General features: G+C 38.2%; 2 protein-coding genes across 3 annotated transcripts in view; both read left to right on the top strand.

Annotated features, from left to right (window-relative positions):
- The window catches only part of LOC111268757 (uncharacterized), a 4,626-nt gene extending 1,725 nt beyond the window's left edge, over positions 1 to 2,901 (top strand). Inside the window, exons 4-6 of one of the 2 annotated variants that reach the window (XM_022847916.1) lie at positions 756 to 893; positions 1,270 to 1,479; positions 2,000 to 2,901. In XM_022847916.1, coding sequence (XP_022703651.1) covers positions 756 to 893; positions 1,270 to 1,479; positions 2,000 to 2,393 — 742 coding nt within the window. In that variant the 3' untranslated portion in view covers positions 2,394 to 2,901. The remainder of the gene's footprint in view (positions 1 to 755; positions 894 to 1,269; positions 1,480 to 1,999) is intronic. The other variant, XM_022847917.1, reaches the window with a different exon arrangement.
- Positions 2,902 to 8,462: 5,561 nt separating this feature from the next.
- LOC111268768 (3-dehydrosphinganine reductase) lies at positions 8,463 to 14,869 on the top strand. The gene is made up of 8 exons (XM_022847940.2): positions 8,463 to 8,725; positions 9,801 to 9,954; positions 11,983 to 12,118; positions 12,601 to 12,674; positions 13,014 to 13,138; positions 13,616 to 13,787; positions 14,072 to 14,234; positions 14,501 to 14,869. The coding sequence occupies exons 2-8, from the start codon at positions 9,846 to 9,848 to the stop codon at positions 14,703 to 14,705; spliced, it is 984 nt and encodes a 327-aa protein (XP_022703675.1). The 5' UTR covers positions 8,463 to 8,725; positions 9,801 to 9,845; the 3' UTR covers positions 14,706 to 14,869.
- Positions 14,870 to 15,104: the final 235 nt, after the last annotated feature.

Genomic DNA, 15,104 nt, shown 5'->3' on the forward strand with positions numbered 1-15,104 from the left:
ACAAAATTCATAAAACCTTTATGAATTTTGTTGGAAATGAGGTTTGATTAACTTACTTTCAAGAGAGATATATAATATCATTTTAAAAGTTCTTGATACATCGTTAGACCAGTTCATACAGGTGCCTACTTGACAATATTACGGCAGCCAATGAATGTCCTTAAAAGAATTGAATTGGATTATCTAGATCCAAATCGCAATTGAAACATTTCGATCGAATAGTCTAATAGAAATTTTTTTAGCAACAGCTATTCTTGTTACGATTATAGAACTACAGAAACACTTCATGCAATATGGCGTCAAGACGCGGATACCTCCATGGTCCTACTCATCTGGCGTTTGTATCGAGTATCCGTCATGCAAATTAACCGTAAGGATGTTCGATAAAAGAGGGAAACATAACGCGCGACGGATGTGGGTTCAATTAAGCTATCCTTATACAATTACTGCGGTTTTTGTTGTGGAAAGAGTTCGATCATATTTTTCCTATTCACTTCCTTTGCAATTTCTATAATATCGATTCACGAGCGTTAAGTGGTTACCTCCGCTAGCCGTTTTAAGCTATACATTTGTATTTCTTTAATTTAGCTTAAACGGCTGGCTAATAATCCGGATAACCCTATCGGCCGTTTTACACAGCTGCAGAAGTTCGGAGCGCATAAAACAGATAGGGGCCGCAAGTCAGAGTTAGGTTTAACGTTTTTATTATATATCCTTGCGAACTTAATGACACATGCTAACTTATGGGCTTTTAGGTACATTCTTCGAGCATTAGAGCAAAGCTGGCATTGGGCCTGTCTCGTGTGTTCAGTTTGCCGTGGAATTCTGAGCGAATTAGGTTCTTCACTATTTGTAAGAGGCGATCTTGTTCTTTGTCGACGCGATTATATCAGGTTAGTTTCAATCTACGATGTTCAAAAACAAAAAAAAAGCCAGCATTTACCACTTGTCGCAGCAATATATTGGGCGGAGGCTCCACTTCGAATAATAGGTCTTTAACGTGGCTGCCAGTGCAGGGAGGTTTCAGGCCTTAGATGAAAACTAAGAAATGCTGCATACTTATTACGTAGACGTAACCATGTGTTCTTAATTTTAAAATATAACTTTCAAAGCTTTCAAAGTATCTTACTTAGCTCAACTGTTTCATGGATCAGACAAGCGCTGTGGGCTCTATTTTAATGCAAAGTGCTTATATCGTACATGTCCTTAAATAGTTGTTGATTTTTGCGCTACGACCTCGAAACTAGTTGCTAATCAATTATTTTTCAGACTGTTCGGTAGTGGCGGGCAGTGCTCTGGGTGTCTCGGTACAATTGCTTCACATGAATGTGTCAGACGCGCTCGAGATCTTGTTTTCCATCCTGAATGCTTCAACTGCTTTCGCTGTGGGCGGAGGTATGATCCCCCATCACCGATGCTATATGCCCCCAAGCTGGCGATCTTCGAGAAAAAACGAATATTGAACTTCTTACTTCAAATGTGGGTTTTTACTAGCAGAGTGGAACGCAACAACCTGATCTAAACATTCATAAATGCACCGACGTCCTGCTTGTAGAACGGTTGATGTACTTGATAGCTCTCATTGTTTAACCACGCATGTTGGGTAGCATACCTTTAACTACGAGAAGCTCACGAGTTGGGCACAACTCAAGTTTCTTTAGCACCTTATATATACACAGTTATTCAATTATTATTTGTTCAATAATTCAGTCATAAATTGCAATTGTTTTAGGATTATTCTTTGATACTATTTTTCGCATATGGCTGGTTTCTTTATCTTGTTATGCTAGAAAAAAAAAAACTAGACTATCTGTTAATACTAAAAACGTGCTCCTTGTATATGACGGGGTCAGTTATTATTAACTTTACGTGCATATAACCTTAGTGTTCAGAATAGCCAATCTAGATCCCTTTAGTCTTTTAAATCTATTAGTTTAGTGCTGGCTACATAAAAACTAGCTCATATAGAGTTGCTTTTTCATACTCTTTTCATTTGCAGATTTTGCACAGGAGATCGTTTTTACCTTGAAGATAACCGTCCAATGTGTGAAGCCGTTATGATAGACCCAACTGTATGCGCTACTTCTCGAAGTGATCTACAGAGTTTAGGCAACGAGAAGGTTACTGGAAGCTCTTGTAGTCATCAAACGGTTATGCGAGAATGTCGATTTTCCATGGCCCCACCCGCCGTTAACACTCTGAAAGAAAATGGGCTACCAGTGAGCTCCGTATCCACGTATGATCTCTGTCTCCCGATACGCGATGGTGCGTCTACGATACCCCATCAGCCAGGACTTCATCTTCAAGAGGCTATGTCAGAGTCTTCATTTGCGACGATGACGGTTCACTGCGAGGAGTCCACAAGAATAAGTAGACAAACACAGGTTCATTAGAATCACGTTTCGATTTAAAGTGACAAAGTATAACTATGTTAACGAATCGTAAAGGAACGTTGGTAGTAATAGGAATATTTGAGTGGATGTCCCTAATATACAGTATGTTCTAGCAGTAAGATATTGCGGAATAATTGAAATATAGCGTTGTGTTTACGTACGCATAATAGCCAACAAAGTTCCTCTCGGCTACATAGTAGACAAGATTGAGTGACCTGTAAAAAGTTAGTTTAAAGTAAGGTAGTTAGGTTAAATACTGTCTTAACAAATTTGTAGTAATTTTTGGAGTACAAACTAATTTGACACTGAGTTCCACTCACACACCACTCTTCAGGCAGGAAAGCCCTCAATGCTGCTTCAAATAGCACTCTAGGTAATTGAAATGATGATAAGCGTTTGTCATAGCTTGTCATTACAAAGAGACTATTCTTTAGAGGATTTCAGTTAACAACCGCTGATAGAAAACAGAAATTTCAATGCACGGAAATAAAGGCAACGTACTACACTATATCTGGACCTTTTCCTCTTCACACAACGAATTCGGGAAATGGATTTTATATGGATAAAAAAATCCCTTTGTTACTCATATAGAACTTTTGTAGATACACATAAACAGTTATAAACATGATGTTGGTCGGCGATGCTCGCAGAAACGGCTCTACGATCGGATTAAGAATAGTTTTAAGTTCTTGTGAGAATCCGTAGGTTACATGGCGAAGAATAAGATGTTAGTCAATTTGCTAACTATGCGACCAGGAGTCTCTCATAATTTCTTTGTATTTAGTAGGTTATCAGGTGCTTGTGAAACTCTACCTCTTCAGTTTTACAAATGTATCAGTGTTTAACCGACGCTGAAAACCTTTAGTAAAATACAGAATTTTAGCAGATAGACAAGTGAACCTGTTTTTATTTGTCTTGTGAATACCCAAAAGGCTCTCAAAATAGGCCGCCGCAAGGCAATCCAGTCAAGGACAAGCTGGATAATTTTAGAAGTGATTTTCTAATCAAAGATGTATGGCGGTGCACCTTTTAATTTCTGGTACATCTTGCTAGTGCAAATGGCTCCCTGAGCTTTTCTAAGAGGCTCGTAAGGAATGCATATTTGAAAGGGTGATCCTGCTCAACATCACCTCAAGTTGTAGATACGAGAAATTACATCAATTGTATCATTACTATTAATATTACAATGGTAGAAACGTGAACCTATTCGCTTAGTCGTCTATGTTGAAGCAAACTAACATGTAATCAAGGAGCTTTAGTTCAATCGAATGAATCTTGCAATGAGAAAAATTCATCCCGCTAATTGCACGACTTCGATCTGCTATTGATCAGGCAGAATTTAACAGCTATGATATAGCCGTTTTTGCACAACTGTGCCTCTACTGATTGGCTCGTCGTGACTTCTTTCCAGGTGCTGATGACCGCAATGTTTATCAAGTGACACGGTTTTGCCCTTCGCTACCTCGAGTAACCTTCAGTTCGCTTTTTCTCCATAGTACTTATAGTCATCAATTTCCACCGTCGTCGATGCGAAAGACAACCTCTTGACCTATGCTAAAGGCTCCCCAGGCAAGCTAATGGCAGGACCAGTTTATCAGGGGTTTAGGATTAAGTATGGGCGGGGGAGAAATAGCAAACACTATCACTTCTCGCCCGGCAGAAGCACGCTTCGATCTTACGCCCTTTTAAGACAGTCTCTCTGCCAACCGCTGTCGGTGCTACTGCTGATGTCCTTCCGGCAGTGTGCACAACGTACTTAATAAACAGAAGTGATTATGCTGCATTAGGCTAAAACAATATGTACTTTTTTCTGTTGCTTCTGTTTATCCACTCGGCCGGTTTCTTGTACGAAGATAAAAGCCATTGGACTGAGTGAGTCGGCGGTGACTTTTCGTCAGCACGAATTCATCAGTATCGGCCTGGACCATCGTCAGGTTTCTAGACGACCCGTATTTCTGTGCTGATGGCGGTCAACGTCTTGCAAAAGCTCATTTCGCCGGTTTTTCGAAAGGTATATGTAATAAGCTTGCTCGAAAACATAGTAGAATCCATTCACACAGGTATGCCAGACTTATATACTCTGCAACCTATTTAACGACGTCCCCAAGGTGTCATGATAATATAAATGGGCCTGATTTTACAGCAATAAGGTGAGTTGTCAAGTATATCTATAGGAAACATGGAATGTTATTATTCTCCTTTAGTACTGAAGGTGTCGTTGTCAGCGCTACTGCTTGTAATTAAGCGTTTAAAGCAATGAGAAAACTATTAGGTCATACGGTAGCGTATCTCCGCATCAGAAATCATCATTTGGCCGTCTGTATAAATGTCACGCGGATACGCCGACCGCAGTAATCGCTTATTCTCTATTAACATGCTTGTAATACGTTCGTTTGGATGAATAGTTTTATGAAATAGGTTCGGGACCTAATGAGATTTCTGTTATGTTATCGGCATTATTCTCAACATACATTTAGACAGCCCATCGATAGAATAATAGAAATTCAATATTTAAAGCCCTAGAAAAATTATTATAATAAAAATGTTTAATTTTGAATCCTAAACACTATTAATAGGAATATAGTAATAGTACTATAGTGAGTAAACAAAACTTGTAATACATCTATTTATTATAAATGCATATCTTTGTCTAAAATTCTCATTATTCCCAGGACAAAAAGAATGGATGAGCATGAGTTATGTTTTTTAGAGATTGATAAAACTGATGATTGATGAAGTTCATCTTTATTGCACATAACATTTAGGCTACGGTAATGGAATCGTCAGGGATTAACGTAATTACAACTGGCGACGATTTTACTAGTAAGATAGCTAACCAAGACCATAGGGGTATATACCCTAATTAAGGCTGTTTCTCGCCATTATCTTTATGGATAATTAGCTTCCGCCCTAGTAACATGCCTGAAATAGTCGGATCTCGAGATATTTACTTTTAAAACTCAAATTAGATTACCTCGAAATGATTTTTTTTATATATAAATATTTATATTACCCTACTCGATCCGCATTTGTAACGACTATTCATTGATACCAAAGTTATATAGGTTACTGTATGAAAAACAGATCTCTTGACTAAACGTAGCGGAAGAGACCACTTGCAACAAATGCATTGAGGATTTAAAAATTCTTTATCCAAAATGGACATTTATTCTGATAACGCTTTGATTTTACTGAACCGATTTAGAGAAACTACACAATTCATCTGTTGCAACTAATCGAACTTTCGAAAGACTTTTAGCCAATTTTGAAAAAAATTAACACCTTAAGGACTAAACACTCACGACACTGAATCTACTAGTTTATTGCTATTCATAACGTCGGATGGAGTATTCAGATTGGCGTTTTTCCTCGTTTCTTAATCGATTGGGCTGAATGTATAATCATATGGCTGATATAATTAAATTAATGAACAATGATCGTTTAATTGCTGTTTTAGCAGTATACAACGAACGCCTGCAATTTTCGGATATACGTGTTGTTTTTTTTTGCTTGACGTACTCCTTTCGCTCCCTATGAACTTGAGCGCATAATGAAAGAGAGTACGTTTCTCTAAAACGCTTTTTCGCCACCTGCCTTCATATATTGCTAAATGATGCTTACTAGTAAGAATGATGTTATTGTTCTCAAGGGACTCTTACTAATTCGCAAAGTTCGCTTGCTTTAAGAAGGAAGAAGCCCGTCGTGCCTGAGGCAGGGTACGCTCTCTTGTCGGCTTTAAGTTTTAGGAGCGGGCAAACACCGTTGCAAGAGATAGTCAATCCTTCAATGGGATTCATTCAATTAGCCTGAGGCCTTTAAGATGTCAAAGAGTTACTCACGTATTCACTCCATCCAGCTATGTCTCTATTAACATGATCGTACGTGCCGGCCCGATGTGACAATATCATGCACATAGATTTTAGTGAATGGATATGAGTTTATTGAACTACCTAATGCTGACCACGCTTTAATTGGTGTACTTATTTTTTGGTTCTGTAATAGAGGAGCATTTGCAAATAAGGAAAACTTCAACGACTGTTAACTTGCTAATGTGGCATAATGTGAAAAGTGGTAAAGAGGAACCTTGCTTTTACCATTGCGAGCGCATCTAGATATGTCTAAATATGCATATGTTGGTTATATGCGATTTGCATACTTCAGGAGAATCGTGCTCACTATATTTCAAGATGTCGTGTCGAACGAGTGCTTTTGAAAGTGACGCTCATCCAAGGACACGAACCATGGTATACCAGAAAGCTAACGCTTCTGTAATAAGCTTGAAAGCCGTTTCTCTGCGAAAGGGTTAAAAGCGGAAGGTAATATTGCACTCATAATACAAAATCGCTCTGAGGTATTACTCACATGGTTTCTCAAATATACTTATACTGTCTTCATACACACTAATACTCGAAATAAAAATAGTCTTAAAGCCTAATTTTGGAATACCACAAGGACCACACGAATCTGCTACTTTATGTCCGCCTTAAGAAACTAAAGACTACTTTTTTTTTCTTGTTTTACTTCATTTAATTAGTGTCTTTTAAGTATGGTCACTTTATTACTTGTTATTAGGTATTCTATGAGCTTATTTTCTTCTATTAAGGCTACATTATAATTAAAAATACATAGAACGAATGAGAGTTCCGTGAAAGGGAGCATACCATACAATCTTAACAGTAGTCTTTGTGAGTACTTAATGATCTAACCCAGAATCATTTTGACCCCTGAAACGGGGTTATACAACGAGGTTGAGTGAAGCCATTCGATGCATTGCTTGCATCAATCGTAGCAACCAGAAAGGCTATGAGTCGCTTGCTGTCGTCGACGTTCGTTTACAGACAGCGAACAAAAAAGCCAATGGCAGCATCTTAATGGCCTTCGTGCTACCTCCTCTGACTCCTCTATCAAGGAGCGACAATCAGTGGCTTCGTTGCATTTCGTGACGATCCTCAGTCTACACTTGACGCCGCCGAAGACATAGTTATCTAGTTGGTTATCAGCAAGAACATCGATCCGACATTAATCCAGCAAGTAAAGTGCACACTGAGAGCACGCGATATCGTATAACGAGTGGTCCTAGCATCATCTGTCGCCAAGGGCGATATTGCGACTGTTCAAGGGCAAGGCCGACAATAAAGGTGCCTCAAGTTACTTTTGCTGTAAAAATTCCGCTAGTACTTAAGGATTCGCGGTATTTTACGAAATCACTCGTCTAGCGTTTGTCTGATCAACCTTCAAGTGCAAATCCATACGCAATTCTTGTCCGTTCTGCGTGCTAACATGGATGTTAGTCGGTGTTATTTGTATCTGCCGTCATATAGAGCTCAATGTCAATGACTCAACGAATCCCAATGCTGGGACTCAAACGGACCGTCTTCTCTTGGTTGAGTCTGCGCCGGACGTCTGACCTGATATAGTAAATATTCGATGTCCGAAACGGTTCTGCTGAATTCATCTCAAGATAGAATGCCGAATACTTTGGTCTCTTTATATGCACATAACAACAACAATAATAACAATGCCAATATGTATTATGGCCATTTGTCGGATGTGTGTTGGTCTATTCCACGTCCTACCAAATGCCAGCGTTGTTCAAGCGGCTCACCGATGATCATAATTTTCCGCCAGAGAAGTTCTGTTTTACCAACGATGGTAAATGCTATATAATTTGTCGTAGTAACAAAGAATAAGTATTTCAATACATCCAAGACACAGGTCTGCCGATTGTTCCTATTTAGTCATTTCGCTCGGTATCTACGCATATCATTTGTGGCTATCTTGTCTGCGGTATTTTTGCGCGAATTGAGAACTACCGAATAGTTCTCAATATGAAAATATTATCTTTAGTTTCATTTGTTGTTTCTGTTAGTAGTATATCTATTCATTAAACGCCGTTAGACGCACGAGAAACTGATTCCGATATTTAATTAGGCTTGCTCAACTCATGTTGGATATGGCTTTCGGCCAACTGCAATTTACACTCGCCAGAAGATTAATTTCCTCAGTTGTTTCGCTTGAATCGCCCGTTGTCAGCAGCGAGAGAATGCGTTCATACGTTTAGATAACCGCCACATGAAGTGTTCCGAAGCGGTGGTGGCGGTAGCACTATCAAGTGTTTTATCGGCAGAGTTAACGAGTCTCAGCGGTATTAATGACCATCTCTAAATAATGCCGCCTGTCAATTTTGTTATGATCTGTGTAAAGGCGAAGCTAGTACCTGTGTGAAAGCCCACTGTTTCAGTTGTGAAATCAGTTCTTAAGCAAATCACGCCCGAGTGCGTGTGGAAGACGACAGGAACTTTGCTGGTCTAGTTCTAGTGCAACAAAATAAGGTGAACCGCTAAATGTTTTATTAGCTGTTAGAATGAATGTGGCAAGAAAAAACAAAGCTGCGAAAGAGATAATGTTTCTTGTTGATTGAAATTTTCATCAAATTTATAGTGAATAAAAGTATGCACTCTATTTTATTTTCTTCATTACAAAAACTCCCAAAGCTTTGTTTGTTTAGCGATCCTTAATTGCATGGTCTAAGCACACTCTGTCGGCTTAAAAAAAGAGTTTATAGAAACGCATAGTAATGTCTTCTTCGTTTACTGATGTATTTTGAGCTTCGGCTGTGGCTTCCAGCTTGAAAGTTAGACGCAACTGGGCTTTGAATCGAAAACTGGCGTAGTTAATATCTAAACAACAGTGTTAACGACAGCCATTAATCGCACAGCCAGTTTCGGAGGTAAACCACAGAAACATAATCAGATAGTAAATGGTTCCGCTATTGTATGCGACTGAAAAAAGGACCCTCCAATCGAACGACGGCTAGTTATAGACAACGGACGAAACAATGTTTTATGGAAGATACAAATTTCAATCTGTATTATTTATATAGATGAATGCTACAAAGCTAGAGTATGCTTTTTCAATTGCGTCGCCAAAAATATGTGTACAATATCTCTTTATGTTTATAGTACAGTCTATAAATATACGTGTTTTTCAAACAGTAATGAACTCACCTGGGATGTTGGGATATCTCGTGTGGACTCATGTAAAATAAATTATATTATTCAAGACTAAGATAAGTTAACAACCCCTTATTAATTAATCCTTTAGGGGAAAATCTTATTAGTCACGAAAACAGATATTTACAAAACTTTGCACAACTATTTAATAATCCGTCACCTATTGAACCAGCTGGGCTCTCTTTTTATGGGTGGCTCCTACGCTGCGATAGTAGGCTCCCAAAAAATGAAAAAGTAATATACACAAACAGCTTTTACCGACTTATCTGAAGGAAGAAATCACGTTTCAAATTGTTTTTTTCATAGTAGTTAAACCCCGCAATAATAATAATATATAATACATATGTGTATATAATACAATAATTATGTATGTCTGTCATTTGTTTCTTTTCAGTCGTCCAAGTTCTTGCATATACACAGCACAACAGCGATATCCAATATGTTCTTCATATTTGTTGCTGGCTTATTGGGGGGTATTCTTCTCTCCGCAGTCATCTTGCACAAACTTGATAGAAAGAGTCTCAAAGAGAAGCATGTTCTCATCTCAGGTAAAGACGTTATTGAGTAAGCTCCAAACATATACATTTGTAAAAGTCTTTAGTGTAGAGTGAACGTTAACCTATTTATTAAAACCTCATCTGCATTCGGTGTCAACTGACAATTTGAAAAAGATTAGGAAAAAACTCAAGTTCTTAGTGAATAAGTACCTTTGGATATCCTAAAAGTCTGTAACCTACACAAATCAAGAATAATCATAGTCGATTACATTGTGGCTTACTTAGTACTTTGTGGATACTTTTTGTAACCAAAATGTATCCACAAAGAGTAAACCACAGTTTGTTATAATGATTTAAAATCGAGCATTACTTCAAAATTACTGCAAGAGGTTCGACTTCATCGACCTCGACTTGTAAAAAAATTTTACCGAGCTAAGCTCGATTTATTAATTGCGAAGCTCATTAAACTGGGGATATATCATTGCTTCATAAATTGAATTAGAAAAGATCTGACGAACCGTGGTTTTCATGTCAAAATGGATGACACCGTCAATTCTAGAGAAGCATGCTTTTTGGGTGTTCCTAGGTTTATCTCACTTTCTCCAATATGTTCTCTATATGAAGAATATGTTTGCAGTCGGCGTCCGACATAAATTGTATGCAGATTACTTGAAGTTATGCGGTTCCCCTAGTAATGACGATCGTTTCTTACTTCATTGGACAATCGATACTGTGTCCACGTGGTGCTTAGCAAATATACTCATCTCTGTCCAAAAATGTATGGCTGTATTGTATTACATACAGACGAACAAAGACACATAATTTAATATGATATCTTCTGCAGGGCGTTCGATGAAATATCTAGGAATTAGAACTATGCTGGAGCTTGACTTTTATCCCTATATTAGTCACATAAGTAGATCAACGTCAATTACAGTTTCTTTAATTTCCTATGTTTTTTAATTAAAAATTCAATATTTAAAATTAGTATATTAAGTCTTGTTGTTTTCTAATTTTGACATTATTCCAAAGATGGGCGACTTTAGATGAGGAAACATATTGATACGACTGAACCAGTAGAGAATCGATTTGCTCACGGAGTTGCTTCTAGAATTGAGATAGATTTGAAAGATTTCTTTAACCTATAGTTGAACTGGACCTTAAGACAAATTTTGACATGTTTAGTACGTTATAACCATCCGATAATATGTCTCACTCTCTTAACATACGGGATAACGCGCTCTGCACTGGAAAGACGTCAACCGTATTAGGAGCTGTTTGAACTAAAAGGGCTAAACAAGATGTTTTCATGGGAAGTTGTCTATGACTTCGTCATGAATAAACTGATGTACGTTTGTACAATAATTATAACATAGCACTGCCATTAATATTACCAATATATGTACTGCTAAAATGTTATAGGTGTATTAACATCAACCTTCTTTTGGCGTGGTAAAGGCGAGTCTGCCTTTTTAGATTTACTCAGGCACGCAAGGTGCCTATAATAGGCACCTTGCGTTACCAATTTAGCAGATCAGTGCTAGCGTCTACTAAACAACCTCTGTTCCGGCGATTCTTGCCACCCTGGCTATAAGCACGAGATCTTTTACTGTTAGAAAATCTCTAGCTTATCTGTTTTTGTTCCTTCAACTCTTTCGATTGGCATAAGAACTATGCGAACCTTTGCATCTTTCTGATAAAGTTTTTTAAATCTTTGTTTTTAAAAGCTAGCCGAAAGTAATCAGGCACATCACACTGGGCTATCCCGTGCAGAAGGCCACTCCCTTCACCCTCTGGGCATAACGTACAGCAGGCCAACAAAGCTTTCATAGGTAGTTCTGAAAGCATTTGTCCTATGAAAAACTGCATGAAGAAGATGTGCTGAGAAGATCTTGTAGATTCTTTGTTTTATGTTGACGACAATATTGAGCTGTCCGAAAAGGACTAATCGGTAAACTTGTTTCGAAGGTATTTTTTTGCAGTAAATCTCTCAAATCTCCAACCATAGTAATCCTTTATTTAAAGACCGTTCCTGAACTGTCGTTTTTTTGTACTTATCTACGCATTCATTGAGTTCAGGTGGCTCTTCTGGCATTGGACTAGAACTGGCGAAAGAAGCTTTCAGGCTAGGGGCAAGAGTAACCCTAGTGGCGCGTAACGAGAACAATCTCAGAATGGCGGCTGAAGCTGTGGCTATCGATAGTGATAAAGTTGGGTAGGTCACTATTCGTATATAATATGATAGAACCCATTGTACAGTTATACCTGCATTCGTGACTGTCCTTGGTCCGACTGAGGATATCGCATTACGAGTCAAGTGTTTTTCTTATTCCTAAAATATATTCCTTTCCCCTTTAAATGATAGGGTATCTAGCAACCTTAGATGCTCTTTATGCAGACACAACAAAATTCATTATCGGAATCGTTATTTTCGCTTTAATTATATTAATACCGTTTTAGATAAATTCCCGATTACCTAAACTACATTCGCATAAATTAATAAATATTTGAACCAACCATCGTTAGAAATCAAGACGATTACATCTGAGTAAAACGTTTTTAAATTAGTACAGACTTTAATATAATTATAAGGATTGTCTGCCCATAGAAAATTGATGAATGAAACATGAGCGCATTCAGTATATGTATATACGTGCCAAACTGTAATTTCTAGAACCTACAGAGTGACTTTTACAGATACGTTTCCGTCGATTTATCGTCAAATATCTCTGCAATCAAAAAGGCTATCGCTCCGGCTATTCGAGCTCAAGGTAACTGTCGCACAAATTAAGCTTTCTGGCGATATTTCATTGGTTTTATGGTGCTTCCTTTCTATGTTAGTTTTGACCAAAATAGGTGATAGATAAAGTGGAATAGATTTCAATATTTGGGCTCTTTTTTCATTTCAGGTAGCATCAAATGCAGCGTTGTACAAAGCTGACTTGAACCACTTAACCGTAGTATTTAACGTTATTGTTATTTTGCGTTTCGTTAGGTCAACGGTCCTTCGAGTTAGTTTAGTTCAAGCACTACGATTTGATTGAAAGCAATATTTTCTTTGCTTTAGCCGCATTATGGATCTTATCTATTTCGGAACGCTTTTCTGTCAGGTGACATTGACGTTCTTATTAACTGTGCGGGCACTGCAGTAGCACGGTACATCGAAGAGACCACGGAATTCATGTATCGCCAAATGATGGATTCGAACTACCACACTGCTGTAAATCTGACCAAGGTTAGTTTGCAAGATTGACTTAAGATTGAATTGTCCTTTCTTTTTCTTAGGTATCCTTCTTAGCTAGAAAACAGTAGGGTATATAAGATTGAGTTGTTCTTTCTTTTTCTTAAGTATCTTTCTTAGCTAAAAAACAATAGGGTATATTTGTAATTGTCAAACAGTTTTTTATTCTATCCATAAATGGCTCTATTCATCACTCAAAGACACTCCTGCGCGTAATGTCCATTTTTTATTGTTAAAAGCACAAGCAGAGAGTAGGTGGTCAATAGGCTATAAGATATAATAATCTCGGTTGTCATATAAAAGTACATAGGAGGTAAGGTGAGTTCCCAGCTGGTGAGCCTTGGCGTTCGTTGACTTCAAATTAAATATCAAAGACGCATTGGAATATTATTTTAGTTTTTTACATGCAAGCGCATTGAGTGGTGCAATTTAGATCTCAATTCGTATCCGATGTAATAAGTTAAATTGCAGGCTTGCCTTTCGAGTTTGGAGAGGAGATGCGTAAGCCAGGGTTCAGCCTCTATTGTGTTTTTATCCTCTATGGCTGGCATCATGGGCGTCTTTGGATACAGCGCGTATTCGCCTGCAAAATTTGCGATTTCCGGTTTTGCACAAACGGTTATAGCTGAGAAACAACACCTAGGTAAATGTCTTGCCTTACTTCCTTGTTGTTACAGATAGCCTACAGGAGAACGTAATGCAGGCCATCACCATAATATAGTAAAGATTAAGAATAAGCAGACCAACTTTCTTACTTCGGGTCACACTGAATTAGTATGCTTTATATAGAGCGCTTCATGAAGGGAGAACAGTTGGCAGAATTCGTTGGCTGGACTGAGCAGTGAAGTTTTCTCAAAATGAGTGAAGAGATACATGTCTGAATTTAGTAAGTGAACAGAATCAGACCTAGTTATTTCTCCGTTTTAGGTTTGCACGTCATGGTCGTGTTTCCCCCTGACACCGAAACGCCAGGATTTGAAAATGAGAATGTTGGCAAGCCCGCAGAGACCGTCGCCATTTCACGTCTCGCCGGCATTAAGAAGCCAGACACTGTCGCAAAGGGTATCATAGAGGACTTATGCAAAAGGAGGTGAGAAAATAACAATCGAAAATGTAATCTAACATGTCTGTAGTTCAACGGGTGGTTATTTTTACGTGACTTATTTTCTACGTGTTCGTAGCGTACCTTTAGCGTATGTTTAGTGTCGAAAGGGACTCAGATTTAGCTTTCATCGTCATAGCCGTTTCCACAATTGGCTCTCAGCATAAAGTTTCGATTCTCCCCTATGGTACGTTAAGAGCAATTTAACTCGGGTATATATTTTGTTGCTTTGATTGTTATGTTCGACTCTATAGGATGATGTCATCTTTTGGCTTGGATGGCCAGCTCATATGTACGGCCGCATCGGGAATGTGGCCAGTTAGTTCTTGGTTGAAGCTCATATCGGAAATCGCCCTCATAGCACCTGGTCGTTTATTGGGTGCTTACTTGCATTATATATTCATTCGCGTGACTGCAGCGGAGCGTGCAAAGAGGGGCCCCGGCTGGTATCCTCGTTAGCAGAGAATGTGGGAAATCGAGCAGTGCGCACGCGAGATCTAATCAAGTGTAAGCATGCTTGTTATAATTATAGAATATATCGGAAGTCCCTAGCTCCTTGTATATATATATATATATATATATATGATATGCAATAAGATTTAATAAAGCCGCGTAGCCGAAAATTTGTACTGTTGCATTTCTTTTCGATATAATTTCTTTGAAGTGTTTATCTAAGCGACCATTTTACATTGAATCGAATGTTCAGGCATCAATCGATATTTCCAACCTTTAATCAAAATTAGTGAGCAAGCGTGTGCTAATATCAATCTTTATCGACACGCGATCATAACGTTGAATTATTATCGACTGAAGTCTTAGATAAAAAAAAAACCAACTTATTGTTTGGTAGTAGAGTTA

Source organism: Varroa jacobsoni, unplaced genomic scaffold, assembly GCF_002532875.2.
Source record: "Varroa jacobsoni isolate VJ856 unplaced genomic scaffold, vjacob_1.0 scaffold_1318, whole genome shotgun sequence".
In the NCBI taxonomy this organism is placed as follows: Eukaryota; Metazoa; Arthropoda; class Arachnida; order Mesostigmata; family Varroidae; genus Varroa; species Varroa jacobsoni.